General features: G+C 41.4%; 1 protein-coding gene across 2 annotated transcripts in view; it reads left to right on the top strand.

The window, feature by feature from the left end:
- atp2c1 (ATPase secretory pathway Ca2+ transporting 1) overlaps positions 1–19,952 on the top strand; it is a 52,257-nt gene extending 32,305 nt beyond the window's left edge. Inside the window, exons 4-27 of one of the 2 annotated variants that reach the window (XM_073485363.1) lie at positions 102–191; positions 1,681–1,716; positions 1,964–2,025; positions 3,434–3,542; positions 4,938–5,093; positions 5,481–5,549; positions 5,855–5,930; positions 6,030–6,096; positions 7,030–7,154; positions 7,619–7,716; positions 9,660–9,755; positions 9,988–10,077; positions 12,525–12,629; positions 14,426–14,582; positions 14,706–14,876; positions 15,364–15,461; positions 16,172–16,222; positions 16,500–16,666; positions 16,745–16,813; positions 16,907–17,023; positions 17,217–17,364; positions 17,534–17,629; positions 18,097–18,238; positions 19,318–19,952. In XM_073485363.1, the coding sequence (XP_073341464.1) occupies positions 102–191; positions 1,681–1,716; positions 1,964–2,025; positions 3,434–3,542; positions 4,938–5,093; positions 5,481–5,549; positions 5,855–5,930; positions 6,030–6,096; positions 7,030–7,154; positions 7,619–7,716; positions 9,660–9,755; positions 9,988–10,077; positions 12,525–12,629; positions 14,426–14,582; positions 14,706–14,876; positions 15,364–15,461; positions 16,172–16,222; positions 16,500–16,666; positions 16,745–16,813; positions 16,907–17,023; positions 17,217–17,364; positions 17,534–17,629; positions 18,097–18,238; positions 19,318–19,439 (2,517 nt within the window). In that variant the 3' untranslated portion in view covers positions 19,440–19,952. The remainder of the gene's footprint in view (positions 1–101; positions 192–1,680; positions 1,717–1,963; positions 2,026–3,433; positions 3,543–4,937; positions 5,094–5,480; positions 5,550–5,854; positions 5,931–6,029; positions 6,097–7,029; positions 7,155–7,618; positions 7,717–9,659; positions 9,756–9,987; positions 10,078–12,524; positions 12,630–14,425; positions 14,583–14,705; positions 14,877–15,363; positions 15,462–16,171; positions 16,223–16,499; positions 16,667–16,744; positions 16,814–16,906; positions 17,024–17,216; positions 17,365–17,533; positions 17,630–18,096; positions 18,239–19,317) is intronic. The other variant, XM_073485364.1, reaches the window with a different exon arrangement.
- The last annotated feature ends 289 nt before the right edge of the window (positions 19,953–20,241 follow it).

The raw sequence follows: 20,241 nt of genomic DNA, 5'->3' as shown, positions 1-20,241 counted from the left end.
CACACACACACACACGCACAGTTGTCAGAATACAGGTCGTTGTAGTTTATTTGCCTCTAACCCAGTTCACTGATGTCTCACCTCTCTCTCTCTCTCTGCAGTTCAAAGATCCTCTCATCCTGCTGCTGTTGGCGTCGGCCGTCATCAGCATTCTCATGCACCAGTTTGATGACGCCATCAGCATCACTGTGGTACGTTACTCCTCACACTACAGCCGCACACTCCAGTCGTTCATCGCTTCTGTTTTCTTCCCCCGAGAGCTTTTTGTACAGTTTTGAGTAGAAGCAGCAGTTTATGGCAGCATCGTCAGTGGAGGAGATGAAGATCCATGCTGGAAAATCTCAGTTGGAGCCTGTTAGATGTTAGAATATAACACGGGGAGTGTTGTTGCAGCAGTTCATCATAACATTGATAATGTGAAGGATAAGAGAAGCACAGAGGAAAACATTAAAGTTGCACAGTAGTAGCTGCTTTAAGAAGATAAGAGGAATATATAAGTTGAACTACACTGTGTGCGTTACAAAGACATCTCCCTGCGTGACATCGCAGGCTGAATGATCCTTTCAAAATAAAAGCACCGGCCATAGAAAACAACTATTAGCATTACAAATTAGCATGCGAGACAAAAGAAGACTTGTAGGCTGCAGAGATGATAAAAATGAAGCTGTGATATCTTCAGAGAGACTTGCATCATTATACTGTTTGTATATGAGTTGTGTGCATGAAGATTGTTGTAGATGGTTTTTTGTTTAAGAGTCGTTTAAACCATTTCATCTGTTTAATTAAAACCTGTTGTAGTCTTGCGATCTGTCACTTTGAGAAACTATTGCAACAACTATACATTGTGGCTTCTCTCTGTTCTTAATATGGAGTCAGTCGTGGCTTTTATTGTTCAGGTCTTGGTTGGTTTTTAGCACCTTCTTGCCTCTTTCACATACACTGCCAAGAAAAACACCACTGTCCTTGAAGTTTTCATGTTTTATTGTTTAACAACAGTGATTCAAAGTAGATTTAATGTGAATTTAATGTGTCGATCACACGAAAAGGCCCTTTAAGGTAGGTAAAAACAGATCTCTACTGACAGGATTTGGAAGAAAGTTGTCATAGTTGTAAAGACAAAATATTATAAAAGAAAAGGAGAATAAAGATGAAATATTATGAGGAAAAATACGTTTTCTCAGAAACAAATATTCGTATCTCATTAATAAAATCAATATATTATTAGAAAAGCAAAAAAGTCATTATTTTGATGAAAGAAATTTAAGAAAAAGTATTTATATTTAGTTTGGGCGGAAAGTTGTATTTTTTGAGAAAAAGGTACAATAAGAAAGTCAAAGTATTTTCAGATACAATTTTTAACATGTCATTAATAAAATGAAAATATGAGAAAAGTCTCAATATTTTGAGAATGAAGTAAAATATAATATCATAAAAGTTTTTTGTATATTAAAAAATCACAACTTTATGTTAATAAAGTCAAAATATTACCAGAACAATGTTGAGGATTAACAGAATATGAAGCAGCAGGTGAATCTGTCAGTGCTCAGATTTCAAACCAGATGTTTCTCAGCAGCAGAAGATTCAGTCAGCTTCAGGTGCTCTGCTGGTGTCGGTGGTGATGTTGAAGTTTAACCAGCTGCTTCTCTGTTTCTCCTCTGTCTGTCTTTGTTTCGTTCTCAGGCCATTATTATAGTCGTGACAGTTGCTTTTGTGCAGGTGAGACCATGATGATAAATGTTTCTGATAAATGTGAAAGACTTCATGAGACGACAAACAGTGAACAGATGCTTGCTGTGTGTGTGTGTGTGTGTGTGTGTGTGTGTGTGTGTGTGTGTGTGTGTGTGTGTGTGTGTGTGTGTGTGTGTGTGTGGGATATCTTTCTATGTGTACATTCATGAATTTTGCACGGCTCCAGCTGTTTGTTTGTCTGTCTAACTCTGCGTTGTGTGTCGTCTGTGTGTAGGAGTACCGCTCAGAGAAGTCCTTAGAAGAACTGGGGAAGCTGGTGCCTCCAGAATGTCACTGGTGAGAGCTGAATCCATCCTCCTCCTCCTCTTCTTCTTCTGCGGTTACAGCACGTTAATCTGGTTGAGCTTCAGTTCCTAAAAGAAATATAATACATGCTTAAGAAGAAAAAGAAAAAAGCAGCAGATCTTTGGAAAATGTTCTTTTTGTTTCACAGATGACATAAACATAAAAATTACCAGATTCATTTACGTTGCTCTACATACAAACAGGCTGCGACCATTTCTGAAGACAAAACTGGTCAGGAGCTCCTGCGCGACCAGCAATTAATTCCCCCTGTAACTTTGTTTTTTAACCCTGTGAGCTCTGAATACAAATGGTCCACCAGTGCCGACATCGATATCTTTATATCTTATCTTATATCGATCTTCTTTATTTCTTGGAATATCTTAAAATGCTTCACATCCCTGAAATCTGTACAACCTGAGCTTAAAGGTCATGTAAGTCAATAAATAATAATTAACGATAAAAGTATTGACATTATGTCATAAATTAAAAAGTTATAAAATTCTGTCCTTTTTTCAGGATTCTACTAAATAAAAACACAAAACATATTGATCCAAAATATTTCTTAATGTAGAAACATGAACAAAATGTTTCTGAACACTCTTCAACTTATTTGAACTATATAATTATTTTAGTTTTTGAGATATGTTAATTTTTATGAGCAGAGTACGAAGACGTTTTGATAGTTTCGTCTACAACAGAAAAACAGTGCTTACATGTGTATTATTTTCTGAAACATATCTCCTTCTTCATCACAATAAGACTTTAATAAGACTCATCGTCTGTGTCCATAAAATACAACAAAATAAAATGACACTTGAGTTTTCTTAGACATCCGCCTGAACGTTGACGTTTGTCTTCAAACTAACTCCTCGATTTACACTTCAAATAACAGCTGGCAGAAGGAACAGCTGCTCCTTCACCTGGCAGAGCACACACACACACACACACACACACACACACACACACACACACACACACACACACACACACACAGATCAAACTGAGCTGAACCTGTGACAGCAGGCCTGTAAGCTGAGAAGATCTCGTGGTTGAACAATCAGCAGCAGATCAGCCTTGTTTGTTTTTCTTCACATCCTCCCTCCATCTCTCTCTCTGTCTCTCTCTCTCTCTCTCTCTCTCTCTCTTTCTTTCTTTAAGTAGCTTTAAAGGTATTTTATGACCTTCCTCTCATCAATAATATCAATATATCAATAAATATAGAGCTCAGTTACAACAAATAAACCTCTTATCGTCTCCTGTTGTTGGTCGTGTGTTTGGAAAGTTTCTCTCCTGTTTCTTGGGTTTTGATTTACTTTGAATTGTTGTGAAATGTGAGTTCATTTTGTTTTTCTGGTGGATGCTGGTTTGATAAAAGAAAAATTAAATGTGTGTCTCTCAGTGTCAGGGAGGGGAACCTGGAGCACCTGCTGGCCAGAGAGCTGGTTCCTGGAGACACCGTCTGTCTGTCGGTGGGAGAGAGAGTCCCGGCAGACCTCCGCCTCTTCGAGGTACACAGTAACACACACACACACACAGTAACACACACACACACACACACACACACAGTAACACACACACATGTAAGGCACACCAGTGTTTAAACATCAGCCCTCTGGCGGTTGTTGTGATGGTTTTTCCACTGGGTTTCCTTTATTCATGAAGTCCAGATTTATTGAGCATGAATATACATTTTTCCAGGAACACACCGTTTACACACGTTCTGTCACCTGAAGGCTGCTCAGCACAACCACGGTACTGAGCTTTAATTCACAGCTTCCACTTCCTATAACTGTCCAGAAAGGAACTGATCTGAGAGTGAAATACTAAAGCAAGAAAAAAAACTGCCCGTAATAGATAATGAGTTGATACAGTTTAGTCCTGTTCAGCTGATGAACTTCTGGTTAATTAATTCCAACTAGTATAACCTCGGCCTTGTTCAGACCTGGTGATTCGATCACAGGGGGACAGCTCTGAGTCGAGGCGTGAATGAGACGCCACATTCAGAGGTTGTCTGGACCACATTGAAGGACCACCTACTCAACTGACGTCCTCTGTGGAGGAAGAAGAAAAAAGAGCCACAGCAACTGACACACTGTCTGATCTGCTTCACTGTGATGTAGATGACATGTTTGTGCTCTCTAACCTGCCAGTGTGAGCAGCAGATGTTGTCTGTTTCAACTGATCCAACCACTGAACCAGTAACCACAACATCACCAGACTCCCTTAACAAATGTAGTGATTTAAGAGTTGTTGAGTTAAAACAAACTTTATAACGTAGTGAAACTCTGTCTCTGACAGATTCTGAATCATTGTCTCCTTCTTGTAAATTCAGCATTAAATGAAAACAGTAAGTTGTGTGTTTCCTTGTAAAAAGTGTCAGTTTGTGGCAGCATGGCTGCACCAGCCTGTCTGCTTCTGTGTCTAAAGTGCTAAAGTCTGACCTGCCAACATTTAGCAGCTGTTTGAACACACTGTTTACACTGATTTCACCATTTACACTCAATTTATGAAAGAAGAAACATTTTATTGATGCTAAACATGTCACATTTTACAGATACACTAAACAGTAACCAGTATAGGCTACTTCTTTGTCCCCAGACTCCCTTAACAAATGTGTCAGTTTAGTGAGTTGTTGAGTTGGAGACACTTTATAAACTTTGTGAAACTCTGTCTCTGACTAATTCTTCATTATTTGTTCCTTCTTGTAAATTCAGCAACTGAATTTACAAGAAGATCTGATCACAAGTGTTAATACCAGGTCTGCTCAATGTGCAGAACTGTTGAAAAATGAACTCAACAATAACTACCAGCCTGAAGCAGAAGGACATATCTGAATATAAAGACTCAGTGAAGTCCTTCTTTCTGTGTTTATTGACCTGAGTGTCTCTCCTCCACCCTCTCAGTCCACCGACTTGTCTGTGGATGAGTCCAGTCTGACGGGGGAGACCACCCCCTGCTCCAAGTACACCTACCACCAGCTACCCTCCACCAACGGAGACATCGCCTCCCGCAGCAACATCGCCTTCATGGGGACGCTGGTGCGCTGCGGCAAAGCCAAGGTACCAGCTGGATTATTATTAAATATCCTTTCTTTAAAGTATATTTCTAGTTTATATTTGGTTCCTTGTTTAATATTTCCAGTTTGTGGTAATTTCAGGTTTTAATCATCTTCTATCAGACTCTCTGAAAGATACAAATCAAAAGACAGAAGGAAACAGAAGTTCATGTTAAGAGTTTCAGAGTTTTTGAGAACTTAAGTGTCCTGTTTACTTGTTCTTGGTTTGGTTTTATTCTTTTATAAATGCACACAAATATTCACAAATTTTCCCCAAACAAAAAAAGACACAGATTCAACATTGGTCCTGGAGATGCAGAATTAAACAGTATAAAAATAAAATAAGATTAATATCACGTGACACAAACATGGTGCTGTGCTTGTTCCTCAGGGCATCGTCATCGGAACCGGAGAGAACTCAGAGTTCGGGGAGGTCTTCAAGATGATGCAAGCAGAAGAGGTACGTTCTCCTGCAGGTTATCTGAATGTACATTTACCTTTGACTCCATGACTTACAGTTGCTCAGACCAAAATGTTTAAACCACTGAATGAATATGATAAAAAGAGGTAAAGAAAGTTCAAAGCACCGCAGTTAAAAACAGACAGAAAACAAAATTTCCAATTATATATTTCAAGCAGATGTGTTTCAGGCTGTGTTTCTCTGGCTCCTGGCTCAGACCGCAGTCAGTCAGTGATCGATGTAATTATCACATCCACTCATGAAAACGTTTGATTCAACAATCCGTCTCCTGTTCGTGTCGTCAGGCTCCTAAAACACCGTTACAGAAGAGCATGGACCTGCTGGGGAAGCAACTCTCGCTCTACTCCTTCGGCATCATAGGTTTGTTGCTTTGATTTCACTCATCCGTCGTCTATCAGCCTTCATCCTCATCGTCTCCACATCATGTGTTCACTCTGTGTTTCCTGTGCTGTGTCTCAGGAGTCATCATGCTGGTGGGCTGGCTGCAGGGGAAGAGGATCCTGGACATGTTCACCATCGGTGTCAGGTAGCCCGAAATCCACTCGACTGATGTTTTCTCATGTGTGTTTGGTAAATGATTAAACTCAGGTCGCCTCTCTTATCAGATTATAACTGACTGACCTTTGTCATGGCGGACATTTTGACCCTTCACATGTAGGTGTTTTTTTTTAAATGCTGCATTTCCTTCAGGTGTCGCAGACGTAGGGACCTGGTTTATTTTTTCAGGAAGCTGCACTGACTGTCGTTTCCTCTGAAACACAAACGTGTTTTTGCATTTCTGTTTGTGTACGGATGGAAAAACTTTCCCTCTGCTTCTAGTCTTGATGTTAAGTTAAGCTAAGTTAATCAAGTCCTGATACCAGCTATTATTTACCACCCACATGAGAATAAAATCCATCTGAACATCTCACTCTCAGAAGACTACGAAACTTCACCTGATTTTCCATCAGCATGAGGGCGGAGATGATGACTAGATTTTACTTTCTGGGTGAATTGTTGCTTTAATACTGTCTCTGTGTGACTCATTGATTCCTACTGAAGATATAAACCTTTAAAAACTCCCCACAAACAGAGTTTAATCTGTAAAAAGGTTCAGTATCATCAAACGGTTCAGAAATATAAAAACACAGTTTGTGGTTTCGGAGGAAACAACAGTGCAGCTTCCTGAAGTCTGTCATCAGGTTTGGCACCATCGTGCCAGTAAATACAGCTACTTAACGGGGCTCGAGATATAAAATATATAAATGCAGACCGTGCAGTTGAAATAAACAAACAACACTGACAACTTCAATTAGTAATCCTACGTATCATTATTTACTTTTGATGTGGACCCAGTTGTGACGGATCTCATATTAATCTAATAAAACAATATGATGTCTCAACTTAACTTGTGTGCCTGCAGTGATGTGTGAACAGTTGTATTGATAACTGATCACCGATCACCTCTCCTCTCCTTCAGCCTGGCAGTAGCCGCCATCCCAGAGGGTTTACCCATCGTGGTGACGGTGACGCTGGCGCTCGGCGTGATGCGCATGGTGCAGAAACGAGCCATCGTCAAGAAGCTTCCCATCGTAGAAACTCTGGGTGGGTTCATCACAAAACACTGTTTTACATCACAAATACAACACAGCAGATTCAATTTAATGTGTGACTGATGGACATGATCACAGCTGGATGTTATTGCCACCACAAGAGCAGGTTTCTGACTCATGAAGAGCATTTAAAGATTCAGTTTTTAACAGAAATGAAGTGAGAGAACTCACTCACGAACCTGAAAACTACTGTTTATTTGGCTCCTCAGTCAGTAAATATTCCTAAAACAACACAACAGATGAAAGTCAACAGATTATACAAGCAGATATGCTTCAGTCAGTTTCATCAGATGCTTCTTTTCTTCTAGTTGTTGATGTTTAGTCCAAGTTGTGTGTGTGTCTGTGTGTGTGTCTGTGTGTGTGTCCGTGTGTGTGTGTGTCTGTGTGTGTGTCCGTGTGTGTGTGTGAATGTGAGTGACTTCCTGTTAACATTCCTGCTGTGCTTTGCTCCGTCAGGCTGCTGTAACGTGATCTGTTCAGACAAGACGGGAACTCTGACCAAGAACGAGATGACCGTCACTCAGCTGTTCACGTCAGACGGACTCCACGCTGAGGTCTGAACCCCCCTTCATCATCATCATCATCATCATCACTCATCATCATCATCGTCATTCAATCAGCACTGGAGTTTAGATTTGAACCAGTTCTAAGTTTAATTTCTAAACTAGAGCCTCCACCAAGGCACAACAGTCCCCTTTGATTCAATCAAGAATAATCCAACATTGAATAAAACATTGAAATCCACTAGACCTGGGTTTACGATCCATACTCACTTATAGATACCAGCCACATGAATACACCTGATTTTTTTTCATCAAGATCCATGAATTACTGTCAAAAAACATCCTATATCACAATGTTTAAGAAAGCGGGAAAACATTCCTGGATCCACACCAAAAGTTAATGTGGTCTGTTCTGGGCTCTTATGGAAATCCCTCCCGTAGTTGTGGTGTGATCCTGCTGTCAAACAAACAAACAAACAAACAAACAAACAAACAAACACAACCTCCTGGACGGAAGTAAAAATGTGACAGTTAATATGATACAACGCAGAGGTTACATGTGTTTCTTGATCATTTTAATCACCTGTAACTGCAAATCTTTCCCATTTTAATTTCCATACGTTTAACAATCGCAGTTCTAGTCGAGGCAAGTTTATTTATGTTGTCTCATTCAGACAGAAGTTAATTCAAAGTGCTTAAGGAGCCTAGAAAAAGATGAAAATAAGACATTAAGAAAATCTTTAAAAAAAAAATGTTAAAGGCTGTTTAAAACAAAGAAAACATTAGCAAAGAAACTGTTAAAGAAATTTCAGATTTTTCATAGACTAAACAGGCCAACGACCAGCTGTCTGTATGAGGGAAATGTTCTGGTGACACAGAACATGTGAGTCTGACGCATCAGAGGTAATAACTGTTTGTGGTGTTAAAGTCAGTTTGATGTTGGCGCTGTGGGAGAAGAAGTTAGTTCTGGATCAGAGATGTAACGATCCGGGTTTTAGGATTATAATGCACTAATTTATGTTGTTATGTTTTGTTGCATTTTGTCCACACAACATTTCTGTGTTGGCTTTTGCTTCAAACAGTTTAAATGATACAAAACAAAATCATAAATAAAAATAAACAAGACGTCAAGTTAAAGTTTAGTTTTTAGAAAAAAGTAAAGAAATAAATTCAGAGCATCTCTTGAGGGGATTTTATGTCATAATTGATAAATGATGTAATGTTTCCTTTCCTGTTTTGTTTCCGCTGGTTGACTTTGTACTGAGAGCCTCTTAACTCGCCACCACCATGTTCTGAGAGTGGGAACAGAAACACTCGGTGTTGATGAGCCTTTATGGTGACAAAGCTTTGACTTTAATCTGTTAATCACTGAACCTCTGAAGTGTTTCTGTCTCTTAGATTCCTCATCTTTCTTACACATGCTCAGATTAACAGAAAGCTCTCTGCAGCTTGGAGAACGTACCAAATGTTTAAAAAATTTAGGATTATATTTGATCCTTTTTGCTAGATGTGAGTAATTACTAACATTAATAGCTGTGGCTCGATATGGAGACACTCTGAGAAATGAGATTGCTGCTGTACTGTGGCGTCTGTACCTTCAGAGACCGGACCGACCCACTTCCTTCCTCCCAGAATCCCAGCTGCCATACTGGAAAACTGGGTCAGGTGACTGAGGACCAGGAGACATGCCTGGTTTTAATTTGATGGCTCCTTAATGACACAATAATGTGACCTGTTAGATCAGTGTTTTATGACCGACGTGGTGCTGCACAAAGGCTGTGTAATAAATTAAACACTAATGTGCATCAAAGTAGAAGAAGATGGCGATTAACACACCTGTCACCTGGTTCTGTCTTTCATGTGAAGAGGAACATAAACCAGCTTTTAAAATCTGCAGTGGTTCAGATGATTTTGTTATTAGCAGACAGATTCATTAGAAGATAAGTTTTACCGACTTGCTCATTTACTCGTTTACCTGTGATGTCGTGTTACAGGTGACGGGTGTCGGCTACAACGGAGCGGGAGAGGTTTTACTGGACGGAGAGATCGTCCACGGCTTCTCCTGCCCTTCAGTCAGTAAGATCGTGGAGGTGAGTGAACAAACATCTGAAATAATTGATGTTTAAAAAAATTCCTTACAGGGTCAGAATCCACCACGACAGTATTTCATGTTCCATCACACTGAACAGGTGATTAGAAACACAAAATAACAGAGGAAATATATTGATTAATTGTGTGTGTGTGTGTGTGTGTGTGTGTGTGTGTGTGTGTGTGTGTGTGTGTGTGTGTGTGTGTGTGTGTGTGTGTGTGTGTGTGTGTTAGGTTGGCTGTGTGTGTAACGACTCAGTCATCAGGAATCACGCTCTGCTGGGACGACCGACGGAGGGAGCGCTCATCGCCCTCGCCATGAAGGTAAAGACTCAGCTTTAACTTTATTTTGTGTTGCGCTGGTCTTTTTGTGTAATACTGCTTGTATAACATCAACCTTGTAATGCACAATCAAGGTATATACATAATAATAAACATAATAATTAAATGGCCATATCAAATCTGTTCAATCGCCCAGAGCACTATAATTGTCATTTCATTGTTTATGGTTGGATAGAGAATTTATTAACCTTAATAAAACATCGTTCTCACTTTAGATCCAGAAGCTGCTAATAAAAACATCGTAAAATATGTATTAATTTTAATAAAGTAACAAAAATAGTTGAGTAAGATGACATCACAGGTTTGCAATGCTGTTATAAACAATTCCAAGAAACTCAGAGGGCCTTTATTTACCTTTTTTTTAAGCCGTCTGCTGTAAACAAGTTTCCTGTACGTGCTTCTAAAAGTTTGAAAGCGTTTCTGAAAACTTGTGTGTGGACTCTCTCCAGCCAGCTGGCACCTTGTTAAGGTTTCTGTAGTAAAAGGAGGCAGTCATGAAGAGATAACTTCTGTCTAAACTTCCTGAATCAACCGTTCCTCGTCCGTCCGTGCAGCACTTTCAACACAACCGACAGGAGTAAATAGAAACAGGCCTGTAGACATGCTGGCTGCACAGCACTGCCTCAGAAACACAGTCGACGCAAATATCTAACACCTGGCCCAGCTGACACAAACACCTGTCCCCAGCATGTACTTAATGTGCACTCTAACACACAGGTGCAGGTAACAAACATCCGTCCTCAAAGGGACAATAAAGATCCAATCAGAACGTTTCCATGACTGCAGCAGCAAACTAACATGGAGTCTGTGAGGGACGAGAATAAGAAATGGACAAGGAGAGAAGAGACGAGCAGAGCGGCCGCAGGCTGCAGCGCTCAGACTGCAGCTCACACTTGTGCTGCTGTACTATTTCCAGGTGACACAGTCCAGAACGCAACAATGCGTGAAATGGATCTTGTGTAGCTTGAAGCGTCTCCATCACAATCGTGTTTGCGTGCTTGCATGTACCACATTTCTGCCCAGAGGTTATTCCAGTGAAACTCACTGCAATCGAGCTGATTTTGTTACTGACGGTTGCGATCAATGTGCTCAGTTCAGACACGGTGCAGCATTTCCTGCAGCAGGTGTGAGAGTGCGGCTCTTTGATGTCTTCTCTCATTATGTTGTGGTCAGATTGGATGTTCAACAGGAAGGAAAGAGACTCATTCAACTCAGAGCCTGGAAATGTTCAGATGTTTCTTTACCTGTATATTCATGTAGTCAAGAAAAACCTCATCAGAAAAACTTGATCATTATGATGAATTATTTTGCTGCTGTGTTTTTGTTTTTTATTCGATACCCACTGGCTTGTTGCAGAGCCCTTAACTAGTTTGGTTCGTTTTCCTCGTTAAATTCAGTCGTGCGACAGAAGTGTTTAAGTATTTTTGCCTTTAGTAAACAGGAACTAGTCAAGTCTTCATGAAACAAAGATCCCCCAGTGGATTCAGACCAGTTTCATCCGAACAGAAACAGTCTGGAGTCAAGAAAGAAAGTAGTTCAGCTACAGAAAGCAAAGTTTTCTATCTACTTTTTAAAACTTCACATCAGGAGGGTGACTGCGGTCTCACATACACACACACACACACACTTCCTTCCATGTGAAAATCTTGTTAGCGGGTCAAAGAGAACAGTGTCCACCATGTTGCATCATCTCATTCTGAAGATTAATCTGAGTCTGAAGGATGAAGAAGACTCGAACAGACATCATCTTCATCCTCTTCTTCTTCTCGTTTCTTAGCGCCCGAGGCAGAGCGCCCGTCCTCCGCCTGCCCTTTACTGGTGTAACTGGGGAGATGAGTCAGACAGCTTTATGTATGACCATGAATAAATGAGCTCAGCACACATTAAAGCACGCTGAGCTTTAATTTTTAATTTAATATTTTAAGTTTTGATTGCTGCGGATGGATCAGTGCACTCAGGGGACGAACGATCTCTTCTGTGCATCACATTTTCATATTTTAACGTCTCAAACTGGTTTTACTTTAATGTGAAGTGATTGTCGGGAGCTCAGTGAGTCGTCCACCGAGGACCAGGCGGCACTGAGTCACTGAGAAATTACACAGTACAGAAGAAAGTACTGTTTGTTCCTCATCAGTGTTTGGCTTCAAGCTGCAGTTATTTACTGGAGGTGCACCGATCGATCAGGCCATGACCGGTGATCAGTCAGTGTCAGATTACTAAAAGAAAGAAAGAGAATATTTCATGTCGTTAACCTGCGTAATGTCACATCTGTGTTAACCTTCTTTGACTGACAGGATCATTAATGCACATGTGCAGAACGGATCGGGTACTGACGAGCCTGTTAGCATGCTGATGTTAGCATTTAGCTGAAAGCACAGTTGTGTCTGATCCAGCTGTGCGTCTGATCCAGCTGTGCTCGTGTCTTCCAGATGGGGCTGGAGAGCCTCCAGCAGGAGTACGTCCGCCTGGAGGAGCATCCGTTCACCTCGGAGCAGAAGTGGATGGCTGTTCGATGTGTTCACCGAACGCTGCAGGTCAGCATGTTCTCCACCTGTCATCACTAACGCAGAGAGAGACTAATGTTTGTTCTTAGATAAACTCCAAACTCAGACGGACAGTGAACACTGATATTCAAATCCTCTGAAACTTTCTTTCTCTCGGCCAGCTTCGATCTGATTCAACGCTGTTTTGAAGAGTCATTTCTCCCTTTGGAGGAAAATTGTAAACAAATTTATGACTTGATTCAACCAAAAAACCATTTGTGTAATTGGTCCAGTAGTTTTATTCCTTCACTGACGAATCAATCAAGACGTTACAAAACCACAGAGTATTTTTACATTAGTGATGAGAAGTCAGAGATGTTTCCAGTAATGACTAATTACTAATAGCTCTGATAATGACCATAAAAAATAAAACTTAAAACCAATTAGTTGACTAATGGCCTGAGAGGAAGCAGCTCCACCAGAGGTCACAGCTAATAAATAAATGATCTGCAAGTGAAATTGTTTTTGTTTTGTTTTCAGTTTGTACGTACGTCCTGTTCTTATGAACGTGATTTCTCAAGAACGACTTGAGGGAATTTCTTCAAATTTGGAACAAACGTCCACAAGGACTCAAGGATCAGCTGCTAAATATGATAATTAAGACGACATTTCACACAGACGTCTAGGATACATAAAACATAATGACATGATGACATGGTCAACTTTACTGTGACATTATAAAGTTCTACAAAAAAACACTTATGTAGCCATAATTCAGGTACAGAACGACAGATTGTGACCAGATATTGAATCTGTGTTCACCTTCAAACTGTGCTGATTGTGGAGTTTTACATTGTGTAGCTTTTACAAACGAACAAAATAAATCTCAGAGTAAAAATTACCAGTAAAAAGTAAAAAGTTGTTACTTTCTAATTAAACTCAAAGATGGAGAGCTTCATGTGACACTTGGGAATATCAGTGAAATACATAAAGAAGTTAAGGAACTTTTTTTTTTGTTATTTTTAATTTTTTTGGATTCTTGTGTCTTTAACTTTAACATGTTTGCAACTGAATGAAGCTAAACCGCAGTAAGCAATTTAAATGATTTTAATTTTTTTACCCCATTATCATCTCCCTCCCTGGATTTAAATAGTTTAATTCTGTCTTTTTTCCACAGCTATCCCTTTAAAATGATGAGAGAGAAACTATGAATCAGTTAAATTCCTGTTTTGTTGTTTTGGTTTGTTTTTATTGTGAAGGTTTTAGTTTTAACAGCAGCTCTCGGGGTGTCACGAATTCAAATCAATTGAAACGAGCAATAAATTTCGACAATCGAACTCAAATGTAGTATTGACGATGTGATCAGCTGTCAGGGCATAAAAGTGAGTCTAATAATAGTTTAGCTGTCGGTGCTGAAACTCTTTCAATCGAATCAAATCGAGACATTAAAACTGAAAATCAAATTTGGAGAATCGTGACCTGGTTAGAAAAGAAGAGACGTAACAGACACACAAACAACAGCAGTGCCGCTCGCACAGCGTTATAAACAGAATAAATAAATAAATGATTGTTTAAGGGAGAGCGGCAGTGATGCATGAGACTAAGAGGCAGACAACACGGAAATAACAGTTCACCTGAAAGAAGGAATGAATCAATCTGAACGAAAATCAAGCTGAGAGACAATTTTTGGTACAAAACTTAATTATTTCCTTCTTGTCTCTGAAAACGTTCCTTTGTTTCCCTCATTTCACTGCCAGCTGATGTAATAATGTGTTTCAAGATAAGATTTGTATCGTCTCATTACGTCCTCTGCTCCGTTCTTCACGTCTCTGTCGTCTCTCCGTCAGGACAAACCTGGAGTTTACTTCATGAAGGGAGCGTACGAGCAGGTGATCCGACTCTGCAGCTCCTACAACAGCAGAGGAAGCACACTGTCACTCAACCACCAGCAGAGGGAGCTCTACCAGCAGCAGATCAGCTACATGGGCAGCGCCGGTCTCAGAGGTAAACACCCGTCTGCACACAGGAGGGAGGCTGATGTGCTTCTTTCAGCTCATGAACACACTGAACACACTGAAACACACTGAAACACACTGAAACACACTGAGACGCCGTCTCTCTCTCTAGTTCTGGCGTTTGCGTCCGGTGCTGAGATGGGGAACTTGACCTTCCTGGGTCTGGTGGGCATCATCGACCCGCCCAGGTCCGGGGTCAAAGAAGCCGTGGGGACGCTCATCAGCTCCGGGGTCGCCATCAAGATGATCACTGGAGACTCGCAGGAGACCGCCGTGTCTATAGGTACACACAGACACACACAGACACACACACAAACATCACACAGATATCACACAGACACACACAGATATCACACAGACATCACACAGACACACACAGACACACACAGACATCACACAGACACACAGACACACAGACACACACAGACACACACAGACATCACACAGACACACAAACATCACACAGACACACACAGATATCACACAGACACACACAGACATCACAAAGACGCCACACAGACACACACAGACACACACATACACACACAGACATTAATACGTCTTTAATTTTAACCATTGGGCTGAATTGTGTCTGAAACTGGAGTCCAGGAAGCAGAAAGTCGACATTCAAGGAGAAACTCGTCTCCTCAAAACTCTCGACTCTTTTAATCATTTGTTTCCAGGAGGAGACAGAAATGTTGCAGTTTGATTTGTCTTCATTAAAATAAATCTCAGTGTTTTAATGATATGAAATGTTTCTCTGTCTGCAGCCAGTCGTCTGGGTCTCTACTCTAAAGGCTGTCAGTGTTTGTCCGGAGACGAGGTGGATCGTCTCGACCTGCAGCAGCTTTCAAACATCGTCTCCAGGGTGAGAAACACACACACACACACACACACACACACACGCACACTCATGAAATGTTCCTCTGATCAGACTAAAACTTTCTCAGATGAGACGCTCGGTGTGAGCAGAGAAATGTAAAGACAGATTCAGTTTTTCTTCCGGCTCAGAAATCGTCCCGTGTTTAAAAATGGCAGAAAATGAACAGAGTTTGGTGCTGAAAATAAACTGCAGGTGAGATTCTGTCAGCGTCTCACCTGAACCAGATCGCCCGGCGTTTAAATGAGGCTCTGCACAGAGTTACTGGTCCATCTTGCTGTCAGTCAACACTATCCGTGATGCTTTAATGACCTTTTTTCATTCTAGTCGTTGACACGTGACCTCATGAAGTCAGACTGGGTGGTGACATATTTGTAAATCTTTGCTGTTTGACTTTAGCTTTGATCTCCTGTTGTTCATCAGTTATGAGGCTGTTGTGAGCTCATAGTTGTGTTTCTGTTCTGTCATCAGAAATCACATCTGACACCTGCACAATTCTAGTTCAATGCATTTTAATCCTGCGTGTTTATATAATCCATCCATCTTGAATTCAGCTCTTGTCTGCATGTCTGTTTTTTGAAGCTAATCAGAATCTGTGAGTGGCTGATGACTGGGAGAAGTAAAGTAACAGAAGTTACGTTTTCAGTTCTTTATAGTTTCAGTCTTTGTCGTGATCGCTGTTTCTTCTGTCTCCACAGATAGCCGTGTTTTATCGAGCCAGTCCCAGACACAAGCTGAAGATCGTCAAGGTGAGCAGGAGGAACAAAACTGACTGTAGAGCAGTTTATTGAATATAATATCACTTTATTTATTACAGCAGGTCTTATGAAGTCTGGTGACCTCACACAGTGAAACCTCAGTTTTTTCTCATCATTTGTTTAAATGTTTCAGTTAACAGGTCAGAGAGGAAAATGTTTCCGATCATTTTGTTTTATTTTTATTTTTGCCCTGTGTTGTTACTGTTGGTGCCGCTGTCCCAGAGACAGCGTGAGCAACATGGCTACCACTAAATGATTCTCTCTGCAGTCCCTCCAGAACATCGGCGCCGTCGTCGCCATGACGGGCGACGGGGTGAACGACGCCGTGGCTCTGAAGGCCGCAGACATCGGCGTGGCGATGGGCCAGACGGGCACCGACGTCTGCAAGGAGGCGGCCGACATGATCCTGGTGGACGACGACTTCCAGACCATCATGTGAGCGGACGACAGGAAACATTCGACCTGCGGGAAACGTTTGAAACTGCAGAACTGAACTTTGTTCTCTGCTTCCAGGTCGGCCATCGAGGAAGGAAAAGGAATTTACAACAACATTAAAAACTTTGTCCGCTTCCAGCTGAGCACGTGAGTGAAACCTGCTCGTGTTCTTCTGCCATTGTTCTTTTCATGTAAGAAGTTACTAACAGTGTCGGCGTGTCCGTCACCGCTGCTCTGCAGGAGCATCGCCGCTCTGACGCTCATCTCCCTGGCAACGCTCATGAACTTCCCCAACCCGCTGAATGCCATGCAGATCCTGTGGATCAACATCATCATGGACGGACCGCCTGCTCAGAGGTACAGGGGCAGTGTGTACTTGTTGTGTATCAGCAGTGTGTTGTTGTCGTTGTTGTTGTGTATCAGGAGTGTGTTGTTGTTGTTGTTGTTGTTGTTGTGTATCAGGAGTGTGTTGTTGTTGTTGTTGTGTATCAGGAGTGTGTTGTTGTTGTTGTTGTGTATCAGGAGTGTGTTGTTGTTGTGTTGTTGTCAGTTTGGGGGTGGAGCCTGTGGACCGTGACGTGATCCGGCAGCCTCCTCGTAACGTCAGAGACAGCATCATCACTCGCAGTCTGCTCATCAAAGTTCTGGTGTCGGCGCTCGTCATCGTGTGCGGGACGCTGTTCGTCTTCTGGAGGGAGGTGAGCAGAGTCCGAGCTTCTGTCTCCTCTGGTGATAAATAATAAAATAACCCGTCTGTCACGTCAGGTTAACACAAAAATACAAGATCAATACAAACGACCGTGTTTGCAGTCGGCTGACGTTGAGGTCGTCCAGCAGATTATTCACTGTTTGTCTTTTTGTTTTCAGTTGCAGGACAACGTGATCACTCCTCGAGACACCACCATGACCTTCACCTGCTTCGTCTTCTTCGACATGTTCAACGCTCTGAGCTCTCGTTCACAGGTAACTGCAGAAACACCTGAGAGAGCCGAGCTCAGTGAAAAGTCTCCACTCAGCGTGTTTTACTTTCCTGATGAATCGTTTCCTGCAGAGAAAATTACCTGCTCTGGTTTTTAAACGGAGTCGACTGAAAGGTTTCTGCTTTCAGCTTCTTAAATGTGAAGATTTGCTGCTTTTCTTCATCATTTCTGACAGTAAACGAAGAGTCTTCCTCTCTTTTTGACATTTTGTAGACAAAAGGATGAATCAATTAATCTTAAGATTATTAGATAATGAAACTAATAGTCGGCTGCAGGTGTCTGTGACATGTGTCTTCATAGTTTAAACAGAGTTGGACTGATGTATATTTGAATGCTGTTTGATCCTGATGCTCTTCTGACATGAACGACTTTAACACTGAATGAAAAGCAGCGAGATGATGATAATAATAATAATAATAACGTGAACGCTCTGATGTGCCTGCTCCTCAGACCCGTATGGTCCACGAGATGGGTCTGTGCAGCAACAGGACGTTCTGTTACGCCGTCCTGGCCTCCATCATGGGTCAGCTCCTCGTCATCTACTTCCCTCCTCTGCAGAACGTCTTCCAGACGGAGAGCCTCAGCATCTTCGGTAGGATTCACCTCAAACATCTGATGAAGCATGAAACCAGAAGCTCTCAGACTTATTAATCAAAGATCTGCATCTGATTTGAAGTCCAGCTCAGTCTGGACGGATTGTGACAACAAAACAACACTGAATCAGTTAAATAACGTCTGCAGTATTTAATTATTAAAAAAGCTTCAGTACAACAACTTAAACAGTCGGAGATCAGCTGTTTATCAAAGAATGTTTGAGTTTGCTGATAACAATTTTATAACATTATTTTGATAGATTGTATTAAAATCTGCCGATGCAGAAACAAAACAGATGTTGTTATAATTTAGCCTCTTTTTATTAAAAGTGCTGTAAGTTAAAGAACAAGAAAGTGATGACAGATGAGGGTCGAAAGAAGGAAAAAATAGAAGCTTTCATGTTTTAACAACTTTTGTGGCCATTCAAGTAAAGATTTCCGAGTTTACGAGGTGAACTTGAACGCAACATGACGTCCAAAATACTGTCACGATGTTTGGTGTTGTCAATATTACAATTTATTTAGATTTGTATAAGACTAGACGAAGGGAAAAAAGTTTAAATTAGGCTTTTTTGGTTATCACATTTTTACATTCATTTTGTCAAACGAGTGTAAAATGTGATTTGTTGTCAGTTTTTATTTTTAAGTGATTTGGTTTTAATGTTGGCGTTCACTCTGCTCACGCTCCGTTACAGGACGGATACTTTGTGAAACGTTTCCACTCGAGCGTCGACACCAAAACATTTTATTTATTTATTTTTATTCCTTAATTTGAGAAGAGTAAAATCTTACTGGCAGGTCTGTTATTCAAAAAGTCCAAAAAGGAAAATATTCATATAATGAATTTCATTTTTTTATTTAAATTTTGTCAGACGTTTGTTTTCAGTTTGTTAAATCTTGTTTCGTTTCAGTGATTTGATTTGAATGTTGGCCGTCTCAGGCTTCCGTACTCAGCGACTGGTCACCGGTCACGTGTTGATCAGAGAGTCAGTAGACAGCAGCAGCTGTTGACGGACTGAGGTCCGGACTTTGAGGTTCTGTTCAGTGAGTTAACTTTGTATTTCTGATCCTCCTGCAGACCTGCTGCTCCTGGTGACGCTCACCTCCTCGGTGTGTGTGGTGTCTGAAGCCATCAAGATGATGGAGAGGTGGAGGGGCGTGGAGAAGAGCCCGCCCGCCGACTGCTTCCACGAGGTATGACCTCCCCCGACCGACCACAGACTCTGAGGTTTGGAGGAAGACGAGGAGGACGAGTGCGATGGGTTTATTATCTCACAACCGATGGCACTGACTAATTAAGACTGCAAGGACTTATGGGATTTTCCTGTGAGCTCCTCAGGAGGGAGGAGAAACTCTGGTCTGCGACTGGAGGAAGCTCCCGGTCTCGGGGGGGACGGAGGGAGACGACTGGACTCTGATTATACTGGGAGGACAAGATGGCTGCTGGGAGATCCGACCCTGTCCGAGGGCCGAACCGCAGCAGCAGAAGCTTCGGTGAAAGCGGCTCCAGTCTGCTCCTCGTTGTTTAGGACGTCCTCTGAGAAAACCCTCTGAAGAGTAGAGACGTGTAGAGTCTTTTTAATCTGTCGTGTAGAAGGTGTTGACCACTGCTCAGCTTGCTTTTCATGGTTGGATGCGGTAACTTGTTTTGATTCCTTGTGGATGGTGGAGGTGTAACGGTACAAAAGTGTTGGTTTGTTATAAACACGAGTTTAAAGCACAGCGGGGAAACTAAATGTTTGATTTCTTCAATTAAAGTAAACGGTTAACGAGGCTCACAGGTCCTAACGTCTGCTGCAGACACGAAGAACTGAAACGTTTACATGAAGTCAGTCATTTAAAGAAACTGAGGCGATACGTGTCGGCGTGGCTTCATGACTTTACACTTTACTGAAGCATTTAGAGAATATAAAGCTTTAATCTTTTCTACTACGGGAGTCTGTGGCTGCCAATATTACAGTCAAATCATTTAATCAAATAAAAAATTTCCATTTGTGAATGT

This window comes from Pagrus major, chromosome 17, assembly GCF_040436345.1.
Source record: "Pagrus major chromosome 17, Pma_NU_1.0".
NCBI lineage: Eukaryota > Metazoa > Chordata > Actinopteri > Spariformes > Sparidae > Pagrus > Pagrus major.
The sequence above is the reverse complement of the archived record's forward strand: the minus strand, read 5'-3'. Positions and strand labels throughout refer to the sequence as shown.